The sequence below is a fragment of the Anarrhichthys ocellatus genome, unplaced genomic scaffold (genome assembly GCF_004355925.1).
Source record: "Anarrhichthys ocellatus isolate YVR2014 unplaced genomic scaffold, GSC_Weel_1.0 scaffold72, whole genome shotgun sequence".
Lineage (NCBI taxonomy): Eukaryota > Metazoa > Chordata > Actinopteri > Perciformes > Anarhichadidae > Anarrhichthys > Anarrhichthys ocellatus.
This window is the reverse complement of record NW_022280102.1, coordinates 751,376-764,030: the sequence shown is the minus strand read 5'-3', so window position 1 is coordinate 764,030 and position 12,655 is coordinate 751,376. Positions and strand designations below refer to the sequence as shown.

Below are 12,655 nucleotides of genomic sequence, written 5' to 3'. Positions count from 1 at the left end.
GCAACCTTTACCTCCAAGTAACTTAAACCAGCATACGCTCCAATTCAGCTAATGCAATTCATTTTTAGAAATCAGTTGTGCAATTTATGCCGTGGTTAGACTTCACTTGCGAGCATTAGCATATTGCACAATGCATAGTTGGCTTTTCTTAAGCGAGGACCACCCAGACCCTATTTCACCATTGCAATGAAGCTTATTCTACAATTGCTCTTCCCATTTGAAATCTTGCATGCTCCACCCAAATTGAATCAAGTGTATGAAGAAAGAACCGAGCTCACCTCTCGTAGCTTTCGCTTGTCTCACTCGCCAAATCGTCTTGTGGATCTCAAAGTTGTAATTTGCAGGCAAGGCTTTGATCGCCTCCTGTAACTCAGGGTCTTGCAGGATTTCGTCTGGAATTTGATTGGCTACCCGCCGTGGTCCTCGGACTGAGGAGAGAGTTAAATGATTGAGCTGTCAGCAGTGCGGCGAACAGAAGATTCAAGCATATCCATCAGACCTAACAGAGACCATCACGCAAGGATCAGAGTCAAACAATAACGTCAAAGCTGAATCAGTGTAGTTATTCAGCAGGAGCAGTCAGTATAGTTCATGCTTTGAAACAGCCAGGGGGGGGGCGGGTAATACAGTTCAGGAAAGTTGTCCAAATGTGTCTCTGATCTACAGGATCAAGGCACCTTTTAAGAGGGAGAGAGCGATGGAAGAGTAGAGCACCACAAATTTGTCAATTTAGAATCTTAATTGTTTTCTACAAGCTACAAGAAAAACTGTTGTGGCAGGAATGACGAGAAGAGACGTGGAATTGGAGTTGCAACCCAGCAGGAAGTGTTTTAATGAGCACAACATACAACAAATCCAAAGTATTAGTTCTTACAGCTTACTCTTATAGTCTAAATTCAGTCCCCTTATGTCACTTTCCACCAATCAAACCAGTCGGTTGAACATGGAAAGAAGTTAGATAGATTTTGCTCATATTCTACTGGCAGCTTTTAAGCTTGACGTAGCCGCACTTGTTCTCAATTACAATACAATTTTATTTTTATAGCCCAATATCGCAAATCACAAATTTGCCTCAGAGGGCTTTACAATCTGTACAACCACGAAAAAAAAAGGGAAGAAACCGTAGGGAGAGCAATAGAGGAGGGATACCTCTCCCAGGATGGGCGGACGTGCAATAGATGTCATGTGTACACAATTAACAACACAATAAAATGTCAACATATTCAATCCATCTGAAAGAAATTATACATAATTTGAGGGCAAAAATAAGAGGAGAAATAATAAAAGAAAAGGATTACCACTGATAAGAAAACAGCATTTGCCATGGATATAATAGGATGATAATAAAAGCAGTACTAGTAAAGGACATGTGACTAATAACAATAATAATAGCAGCGGTGGGTGTCAGAAAGGGCCACGGTCCAGGTACAACCACGATCCACGGAGGCATGCTAGGCGAAAAAAAGCACAGTGACTCCCCGGGAACAGTACAGGCAAATTGTTTCGATCACAATGTACAATCTCATTTGGGGACTGCACCGGTTTGTTTTCCCTTTTGTTATGTGATAGGAAATGTGATCCTCGCGGTAACGATGAAACACACACACCGGCTTTCATAGAGCCTTAAAACACACAACTCATCTGTCAGACTCATGAAGTCGGGTGAGACGTCAACACTGGACGCTGATTGGATGCTAACGAGTCTGTTGCTGCTCTAAACGAGTATGTTGATGGTACCGAACATAGCAGGATAACTAAACACCATGCACACCAGACGTGTGGTGGTTAAACATTTTATTGTTTGCATTGCAGCCAGACTGCTGAGTAGTTGTGCTGAAAACAGCTGATTGTAACGTTTCCTCATCGACGTGGAAGCCAGATATCTCTATAAAGTACTCACAGCAGTGACACATTTCTTTGTCTACTGTATAAAATATTCCGGCTATCATTAAAATATTTCCAATTCGGTGTTAATTGTTACCTGTGGGCTTTTTTGCCGGAACAATCTGCACTTCAGTCGTGGGCGCTGCCATGTTTTTTCTCCCAAACATGAAACATGTGAGGAAGAGAAAGGCGAAACCAATCGATTACAGAGGTCAGTGGAGAGAAGTCGAGCACGGATGTAACCGATGTCACTGAACGGGACAGGAAGACAGGACCTTAGCGATAGATAGGACAGTTCAATGCGGCATATTTCTATGGGTTAACGTGCAATGTCCATTGTCCACGGTGGCAATATTACAATTTTAAAAAAAAAGACTTAAAGACTAAAATGTATATTTTACAGCCAAATCTGTTCTCTAAGGCAGTTTAAAGTACTTTACATGGGCCTGTCATGTAAAGAAAAAAAGGTATAACAAAACAAAAATAAACTGAAAGTAAAACATGAAATTAATAGAAATAAATTGAAATATTGTGTAGCCAAACATGTACACAGAGCGACAGTTTCAAAGTACCTGGCTACATACAAATAAAAAAACAAGAGTATAAGACAAAAAAGTAAAACATAACAGAATAAATATGAAATTAAAATAAAACATAACATGAAATAAAACAGGAAAGGGAATTTATGTAACACAATTAACTAAGTGAGGCTTGGGATAAAATGAATGAATAATTAATTAATTACAATTGCTAAAAAAACAACACCACATAAATGTAATTCAATTGAAAAGTAATCAACTAAAATGTGTAATGCAGAGAGCGAGAGGGGGGGGGGGCGTCAGTTTATCTAATGCATCAGTCCATTATCTGTAAGATATTGATTTGGGTGGAAGCTATTTGATCCATAAATCAGCGGCTTTCATTAAAGCTTATTCCCCCTGCAGAGTGAGCAGCATCACAGATCATGTTCCCCTGGTGTTTGGTCTACGGGTAAATATAATGTTGTTACATGTAGATTTGGTCCTGTTGTGTCACATCATATTTACTATGAAGACCTCGGGTGTCAGGGAGCCGTGTGTGTCTTGCCGGGGCAGACAGGGACAGAGACAGTGAGAGGGATGGAGCAGGATGCTGCCCGGTGGAGGTGCTGAGGCGGTACAACATACTTTCTCCCTCCTTGAGCGCAGCAACGAGCTCTGATCCATAAAGCGGACAGCAGAGAGATCTTCTCAGACAAGATCACAGAAATGTAACAATCGCGAGTCGAGCTGGAGAAAAAGAGGGGATTTTAAGGAAACCGAAGCCATCAAAGTCTACACTATTAAGGAGGATTTGAGGAGTCTGCGTTTATAATCCGACATCAGAGGCGGAATGTGAATCCACATAACTTGTGTTAATTAGAGATTTTAACGAATATGATGCGATTTGAAAGACTCTGAAGCACCGAGAGAAGAATTTGAGATTGGCCACTTGAGTTAAAATATCTGTGGTGTTTTTTTTGGGGTTTTTTTGGAGGGGGGGGGGGGGGGGGCTGCTTGTGTTCACCGTTGACTTGCCCCCAGAACTGATTCGCAGCCTCTACGGTAATTTGCGTCTAAAAAAAGGAGTTGGCTATCAGAGGTTGAATCGGACTACTGTGCGTTTATGCTCATCATACACACCGGAGTTGCTGTTATTTCGGACCGTGGGGATGATTTCAGTGCGTCCGTTCCGCGATGATTGTCGCCTAATTTCCCAGGTCCGACTGCGGTCTGCCAGACTTTGTGGAAACGGAGATTATTGTCTGTTATCAATGTTTATCAAATCCACGGCAGTCTGCGGTGCAACTCAATACAGTGGATCGCAAGCAAATCGTGAGGAGTGACAGCTGACATTTACACGACGAGCCACCAAAGCCCCTGATCAACTTCAAAACTGAAGCGCACAAGTTTTAAGTCTGGAATATAAGAATAGATGATTATCAGAGGACAGAAGACGAAATACACCTAAGCCTACAAAATGTTCAAAAGGGGTGAGTAACACTCAACTTTTCTCAGTAGCCTATTTAGCCTATAAGGCGAAGTGTGCGTTCTAAGGTGTGTAAATGTAATGCTGGTAGGCTACTTTCTACGCTTATGAAACAGATGTTTAAATATGACACATCCATAATGCACCACGTTGCCCCGCCGATGTGTTATTACAGGCGATGCGCCATTTCAAGCGCATCTTTAATTTGCAGAACAAGATTTATGGGAATTAAACATTTTTGTAAGGAAGCATGGGGACGTCTGTGTGCTATTAATACAGCTGATGCCGCACTGCAGTTTATGAGTTGTACCCGGGTCACAAGGCTATCTCTCCCAGCATTGCGCTCTGCTGAAGCATTATTATTTGCTGTGTGTCAGTACATCTAGATGTGATAGATCAAACCTCAGTTCACAGGGTTATTCTCCCCTGGCTACACACTATATGAACACTCAAGACCTTTGGCACCTCATATAAAAGGGGAGAGCTCCTCAAACTTTTGATATCAAGATTCCCCAGATAGATACACATTATACAAAAGACTCTCAGTTGATGATCTCTTGTCCCAAGGAACAGCCTCTTTCTTTCTCGGCTTTAATTGGCCATGCAGCTGCATTACTGTCTGCACTGGATGTCTGACAACAGTACGGAGAGTAACAACTCTAATCTCTAATGAGAATAGATTACAGTAATACATGCTCCCATTGTGCTATTATCGTGGGAGTGAAATAATCGTGAGAAACTGTTCTTCATTTTGCTGGAGCCCTCGGAGCGCCCATCGGGACCCCTGGAGGTCTCTAGACCCCACTTTAGGAACCACTGCATTAGACCAAGTCTTGTGTATCACTTTGTCAGGAGTGAGAACAAGCCTGCTCCTTTGTTTTGTTATTTTATGCAGTTCATATGAAGCAAAGTTAGCTTAAGTGCGACTCGTAAATTAAAACCTTGTACACACACATAAGCTGAGGCGTGCTTGGTTAGGGTCATCATATAACAATTGCTGCTTGTGTTTATGTTTGTTTTTATTTAGTCTGTCTTGTGAAAAACCATCTGCTTAGAGTGTGTGTGTGTGTGTGTGTGTGTGTGTGTGTGTGTGTGTGTGTGTGTGTGTGTGTTTCTGCTGGGAGCCTCAGGGGCAGAGAAAAACAACATGTTTTTCTTGCTGCCATCAGATCGATTATTGCTGTTCCAACAGTCGAGATGAGACACACTCCATGGTGATGAGTGCTTATAGCTATAACGGCTTTTAGGGAAGGCCTATATTGTCGAAACTGACTGCCTCTCATAACGGATCTATTTATCATTAATGAGAAGTGTTTCGTCTGGATTTTTTTCGGATGAGTCACGGTTTGCGTTCCAGAAGAGGCTCTTTACCGTTTAATGTATGAGCAAACATGTCTGTGTCCGTTTTGTGTCAACTAATGGATATGCTGGTAAATGCTACCACTGTTCATAATCATTATCATCAACAGATCCTCAAGGAGATGATTTCCCACAGCACACATTCATTTTCCATTTATGTTGAGGGTCAAATAGAGAGGTGATTGGCATTTGGGGATTTTGTACTCCAAACATGCTCCATCCCTGCTCTGTCCAAGGTATTTGTATGTGGATCAACTGTCTTACCAGTGCTGAACAGAAAATCACTTAATTCAAGACAAACGACTTCAAAGTACAGACTTCACCAGTCTGCCAAAAGTGCTCAGTATGCCAGCATGTCTGAGTCCACAATAGTGAGGCAGAGATGCGTCAGCGTTGGCAGGAACAGCGCAGAGGTTCTCTGGTGAATTTCAATTTTTTTGCACCTAAAATAACACATTCTAGGGAGCCTGGCTGATGCACCGGCCACAGCATTTACTGTCACAGGTCCACCATTCACAAACACATAGAAAGAAAGTGTATTAGTTGACACACACTGGCAGCACCTCCCAAATTGACTTCACATCATGGCCTGCTGTGCATAATTACCACGTCAATGGAACACGTTGACAGTGGCCTTTGGGTTCACACTTTGTCTGACAGTCACCGGCTGCTGATCTCTTCATCTGTGGGCCGTGAGTTTGTACAGGTTGATCAATGCTGCGACAAGGTGTGATCATGTCCATGCAATCCACAAATATGTCTAGACGTGTGCATTAGTTTGCAGCGCGTATTCAACTGCAGGTGAGACAACATAGTCCCCATATCGTTGTTTGAACAGTCAGAATGGTGTTTGTGATTCCGATTGTGTGTCTTCTCTATGGCTTATAGGACAACGACATGTGTGATTGAGTGTGTCTCTGGGCACATTTACCTAGCCTTGCAAGCATACACGTCACTCCATCTCTGTATTGGCTTTTTCCGTCTATCTGACTGTCTCGCTTTCACAATCTCTCTTTTCCTCAAAACCAGTCAGCCATGGAGTGGGCACAAGGGATGATCTGTCAGAACAGCTCTAAGATGGAACGGACGAGATGTCCACTGAATATACCGTGCTACCAAGTGCAGTAATTCCTGCTACATGATATTCAGGATTATAGGAGGAGGCTCAGCTGGGGCTCTTTTTTTTGCTTTGTGCCACCTTTTGGATTGTACAGTGTTAGACTGGTATGCTTCTCACGTCCTTGCTGAAAAAGAAACTTGTGAGACGAACATATGTACACATGTATTTCTATCACCATGAGGATGCTCTGCGATAAATGTATTGCTGACCTGATAGATTATCTCACTCCGATGGGCAGCCACTGTTTTCTATTCATTTCAGAACAGCATGAAGATCAATTTGCAGAGACAGGAAATGTGCTTGAGAATGTCACACGCGACATAAATTTGCCCTTGTTTTTTTAAATCCTCTACTACATCATTGTTGCATGACTACTCAAGGCCGAAACTATAAAAAAATCATTTTCTTTGGTGCTTTCAAGTACAAGTCAAAGTGCACACTACAGAGCATTTCAGAGCCTCATTCCTTAAATCTACATTGCGATGGATTACTTCTCTTAAGTAAGTTTTGAGTCTCTACAAGTAGATCTTCAAACTGTACTTGCATGAACTGAAACTGAAGGCTACCTGGCAGCTAGGAAATTACTCAAAACCTACACGCACTACTCTGTAAAACTAGTATGCAATGTAATATACTCATAATGTGTACTTAACAGGCTTAACCATGCAGAACCAGCACTACATGCATTAACTCATTGTGTGCGTGTGTGCGCGCGCGCACACACGCACACAATTATAGTAAGGTTTGCTTTTTGGAAGCGTCAGACTTGCAAGATAAGACTAATTGGGAAATGCATTTGCATTGACTTCATTTCACGTGATGAGCATTTTTTAATGGAATTTAGCTCAGAGAGAACAAAGGGGGGTTGTGAGAACACTACAGATCAGGCAGGCTTTATGTTTGTGCAAGCTGGCAAACACATCAGCAATGGTAACACTAATTACTTTAAATTTTGAACATTCTGTCATCTAAAACAAAACAAAAAAAGCACCACATTCAGGTCCTTAATCTTCCATCTCCAGTGACAGACAATATGCAGAGATAATTACTTGTAGTTATTATGCAATCTTGTAGCATTTAGTAATCATACATTGTAAATCAACCGCAATTAAGAGCACTGATGTTAAAGTAGCATTTTGCTGATGTTGTTTCCAGTGCTAGCAGACAGGGTTGGGGGCTTTGCCATTAATGAGTTCCGCACAATGAATGCAACACAAGGGAAACACCTGTGGCCTCTGCTCTTCAGCTTCCCGGCTGCTCACTTGTGCGGGCCGCATCTCATGGTGGCGTCAGAGCGGCTCTTCTGCCAACACAACTCCAATTCTGCTCTCCACAATATCTAATAACCGCACACATCAAGGGGCTGCGCTCTTCTGTCAGGGAAATGTTTTTAACCAAAGAATAATATGACTCACAGACCACAAGTGCTTGTTGAAGGCATAAAAACAAATGGTCTATCTTTGTTGCTAAACAAACAGAGGCTTTTCTTAATGAGGATACACAGGCAGCGCCCTGAAGCTAACCTCATGCAAGTGATTTGAAATGACTACGTGACATCGCACAAGAGCAATACATTCCCATCTGTCTCTGCATGTTGCAAACTTTGAGCCATCGTCAGGGTCCAGAGAGAGATCTATTTAAGGAAAATAGATTCCCCACTCATATTATCATCTTCCTAATCCTCTCGCAGTGTCAGCCTTCTGCTATCCCTTCATGTCAACTCTGCATTGTTGTACTTTTCAGCTTGTGTTTCTGTGCGTGTGAGAGGCAGTGTGGTCTGATGACTGAGGGTTTCGAGGAGAAGAGGTTTGACGAGAAGTGAAGAGGATAATGTGGAGAGGAGCAAAAGTATAAACCTCAAACTGATCCCCTAAATCTAAGCTGCCTGAAAAATAGAAAAGCAAATCTGAAAGGAAGTCAACATTTCTACTCCTGTCTGACACATGTTTAAAAAACAAAAATACCTTCTATTTAAAATGCTGGAATCGACTAATCAAGCATCGAGTAGATAAAGGAAAGTGAGATAAGGCAACCAAAAGCGTGAACAAATTGACCCATTGTGAAGTCTGTAGATCCATCCCAGAAAACACAGCCTCATGGGTAATTGACGAAGGAACATTACCAATTATTGGATAGCTGAGTCACATGCATTATACAGCCACACAATGCACTGGCTCTGTCAGTGCATTCCAAACATCTTATTTAGCCAAAGGAGATTGTTCCAATCCAAAAACTATTTATTTAGTGGCCCATACTCAGGAGTGTTTCCATGGAAGCCTCTGGCACAGTTTCGCTACGTGACACCTAGCAGAAGATGACAAATAATTAACAAGTGTGTGTTTGTGTGGAGACGACAGCACTGACTGGTGTGGATGTCACTTTTATTTTTATTTTTTTGCCATGAACTGTTGTTTTTTTCTTTCTGGGAGCCATTTTCACACTTCCCTTGTCAACCATTTCACACTGAATTACAGCATGAGGGCTCTGAGTTCAGAAGTGGATGCAGTGCTCTTATGCAGCCGAGGACTTTCTTATTTATGCAGTCTGAAGACACATCTGAGTGATTAAATCACTAGGACATTCCAACTTGGAGGGGACTCAACATTGTTGCGAATGCACGGAAAAATCTGTCCATCTCTGTTTGCCCTTTAACAAAAACAAAATCATTGATTGCACAAGAATCAATGATTCTTGTGCAAACGCCATCTCCTCAGCCTTTGTTGTGGAAATGAGATGCAAGGATGGTCATTAGCGAATGATAATGAGGTGAAAGAGACAAACATCCTAAGCCCTGTTGGTTTTTCTAATATTAATAATTAATTTCTGATTAAGTGGCTAATTGGAGTTTAAAGGTCAATGTCAATACGAATGCCATGGATCTTAAGAGACAGGAGGGATGTGGGGGAGGGGCAGAGGGAGACAGTCCAGGAGACTGTTGACAGTAATCCCAGGTGCTCTCCTGTTACTTTGACAGCTCTCCCCCCTTCCCGAGCCATCCTCCCCAGGCGACGCTGCCTTTGTGTGCTGAGGACAGCAATTCAGCTACGCCAGCACCTGGGCATCTGCCCTTTTGGCATTGAGAGTTAGCAAGTCCTCAAGATGGAGTGGCATATCATCGCGAGACAGAGCAGAGGTTAAGACAAGGGGAGAAGGGAGCGTCTGTCATGTGCATTTCTGTTCCTTATTATCAAGCAAAGAAAGGGACATATTTGTAGTTTGGTTTGTATGTGAGCTCAAAAGCGTGTGTGACATTAAGTCTGAACTGATCTGACTCCTGGCATTGATTCATCTTGTTTACTCCGATTAATCTCACACTCCATCCAAGTCACAGTCAGAACTCATTTATTTCAAGTTGTTTGACGTGAAAAACAATGGCTAATTCAGTCTCTGGACTATGCAGGTTTGAAGATGACTCCAAATTAAAGTTTCTGCTCTGGCTGCCGAGTGAAATTAAAACACCCAGTGGGGGATGTGATGAAGAAAAAAGAGCAACAATCGTCTTTCCGTGCCATTTTTCCAAGGCTCCTGTCTTTGGCTCTGTCGCTCCACTCACCTCCTGATTCACAGCTCCATGAGAGGCGGCGTCCTCGTCCATGGCTTTAATGAGACAGGCTAGTGTCACAGTCACATCTGAGCTTAGTGCTTGTAATATCTGCCGTGTCTGTGTTCTGGCAAATGTTATCTGTGTTCATACGTCTGTCACGGCTCAGACTGACTTTTAGGAACAGTCAGGGCTCAGGTAATTGCTGCAGCCTGCTAGAATTAATTCAGTCCTGCGATGTCAATGCACGCTGTGGCCTGTGATGCTGCAACTGCAGAACCACTTAAAAAGTCAGCCCCACTCTAACCTACTGCACGGTGATTCGGCTAATTGTGGCGTGCGATTGCAATCTTGTTGGGGTCTACTAAAACAGAGTAAGCTTGGACGTTTCCTTACATTCATCCAACATTTGGAAGAACTGCTGTATATACAAGTGTTCTTTGAAAGCAGCATGATATAATTGTACTAAACATTTCAAGAGTGAATCGATGAGATACAGGCTGGCACCAGATGTTGTCTTATATAATGGCTAGAGGAGGACAAGAGGATTTACTCTGGAATCGAAAAGATAGGATGGATGAGTGTTATTTAAAAGTCAGGAGTGAGAGACAGATGGAGTTGTAGTAATTACAGAATATAGGCCAAGGTCTTTTCCACAATCACACTTCTTTTTATATGCAAATCCCTCACAATTGTCTTACAGTCTTAAATTCATTTACAGAAGCGGAACCGTATTTTGACCTTATTAAGGCTTGTACAATGGGGATAACCATGTATTGGAATCACCGGTTTCAATTTACCCTCTAATTTCTTTTCTTCAAAATGTCATTTTTAAATGCTATTTCACTGCTGTGAATGAGAGTGAAGTCCTTGACATGTGTATGATTCCCCTCTTTAACAGCGCTTTGCTCTTCAGCATTGGCCCTCACTCATAGAAACCATTCAAGCCATTAAGAAATTGCATCATAAACACAAACTCAAACACACAATGGAGATGCAAGGTGCGGTTTTGTGTGCCAGAGATAAGCTAATTATTCCAGCACTTGGTAAAGAGTACAGAGCATATGCTGGACCCGAATGACACGCTGAGGTGGATTGTGACACATGGTGCATGTGTTAGGAATGTTTAATGTATGTTGCTGACATGCTGCATCACATCCTTGGCCTCCGTAACTGATGTTGCGGTGCCATTTACTTCAATTTTGGCATGTGGTGTGGCTGGGGACAACCTGGTTCATGATGGAGACGTAGAGGCAGTAGTGAGAAGCAGGGAAGCCTGTAGCTGGTCGTTTTTACATTCCAATCACCTTGATCCTGCAGGGTTTCAGTTGTGCATCCTAATGAAGCACTTTCCCTTGCACATTGCTCAGGCTTAAATCCAGGTGCATTTCTGTTGAAGATGAAACTGTTTGGAGAGCAAACTGCTCTCAGAACGTTTTGTCATCTTGTTCTTGGCTGTCATTTTGGAACAACAAAGGGACAGATGTCACAACAGTGTGGTCTAAAGGCGGAGTAAGTCCAGTTTGTATGAAAACACCATCAGATGTGGATTTACTTCCCTTTTTGGCAGTGCAGGGGTAGTTTTTTTATTGTTGGGATTTTAATGGCGAGCAAAAGGGGAAAGCTCAGAGCTGTTTTTATTCCGAAGAGAGGTTTCCACCCATCTGCTGTGGCTGGCAAGAGACCTTGAAGAGAAGGCTGAATCCTGCCTCGGCTGCAATCAAAAAAAAAGAGAAAAGAAGCAAGAAAAAAAAAAGAAGGTCAGGCCAATAGATAGTCACTACCATGTTCGTTGTGTCTATAGCTGCTGCTCCCATTCAAGGCCTAGATCACACACTGCTCAATTCCCATGGGAGGCCGGGGAACACAGATGCCACAGTCTGACAGTGAACACAGCCACGGCTCTGCCCCAACACCCCAGTATAAGCTCACTGTCTGAGCCATGTGTGTAACCCTGACAGCTCCAAGTCTTACAAAAACGACAAGTCTTTTTATTCCCCAGATGGCCGGGAATAGCCAACAGTTTGCCCTCAGCAATCACGCTAATATGTCCCCAGCCCCAATGCAGAGACCTGCCTGACGTTAAAATGTTGTTTGGAAATGGAACGTAATCTAGAGTGTAAATATAGATGTCATCCACTGCCAGCTCTCCAGCAAAACAACAAAACAGAACATGCTGGCGGAATGGACTTGTTATATCGCTGATCTGGGGTTACGTAAGATTTATGAACTGCCATGGTGGTAACAATTCTAGGTAGGGGGGGATTGATAGCGTTTGGTGCTAAAACTCATGTGGCTGGGACATTAACTCAGCAGCTTTGTCCCTGTCTTCACAAGCACATCCTTGTCAATTATTTAAAAGAGCAAAACAACAGCCCAGAAAAGACAGCACATGGTGTGTGCAGCTCATTTACACATCTCTATTCCCAGAAGTGTGCTCATGCATTTAGGCCATAATAAAAGCTGGTCTTTGATCCCAATGCGTCTGCATGCTAATTTGCGCTCTTGCCAACGTGAGCTCCCTCATCCCTCAAAGACGAGGGCATCAAGGGAAAACAAAGAGGCGCTGAGGATAAGGTAACACAAAAAAATGTTATTAAAGGCTTGTTTAGTTGCTCACTTCATAGGAGCAGAGAGGGGCTGAAGACTTTATTATTGTAACAGGGCGATACAAGGCCAAAGAGAAAGGGAGAGAGTGCAAGGACAAGAAGAGCTCTAATGGAAGAAGCAGGTTTTTTGTGTCG

The 12,655-nt window shown here is 42.7% G+C and overlaps 2 protein-coding genes across 2 annotated transcripts in view; one reads left to right on the top strand and one right to left on the bottom strand.

Annotated features, from left to right (window-relative positions):
• Positions 1-2,058, bottom strand: part of dph1 (diphthamide biosynthesis 1) — a 57,557-nt gene extending 55,499 nt beyond the window's left edge. The window contains 3 exon segments of the mRNA XM_031873527.1: positions 279-428; positions 1,982-2,040; positions 2,042-2,058. Of these exon segments, the coding sequence (XP_031729387.1) occupies positions 279-428; positions 1,982-2,040; positions 2,042-2,058 (226 nt within the window).
• An 857-nt stretch (positions 2,059-2,915) lies between these two features.
• rtn4rl1b (reticulon 4 receptor-like 1b) overlaps positions 2,916-12,655 on the top strand; it is a 129,822-nt gene continuing 120,082 nt past the window's right edge. Inside the window, exon 1 of the mRNA XM_031873547.1 lies at positions 2,916-3,895. Within this exon, the coding sequence (XP_031729407.1) occupies positions 3,883-3,895 (13 nt within the window). The 5' untranslated portion in view covers positions 2,916-3,882. The remainder of the gene's footprint in view (positions 3,896-12,655) is intronic.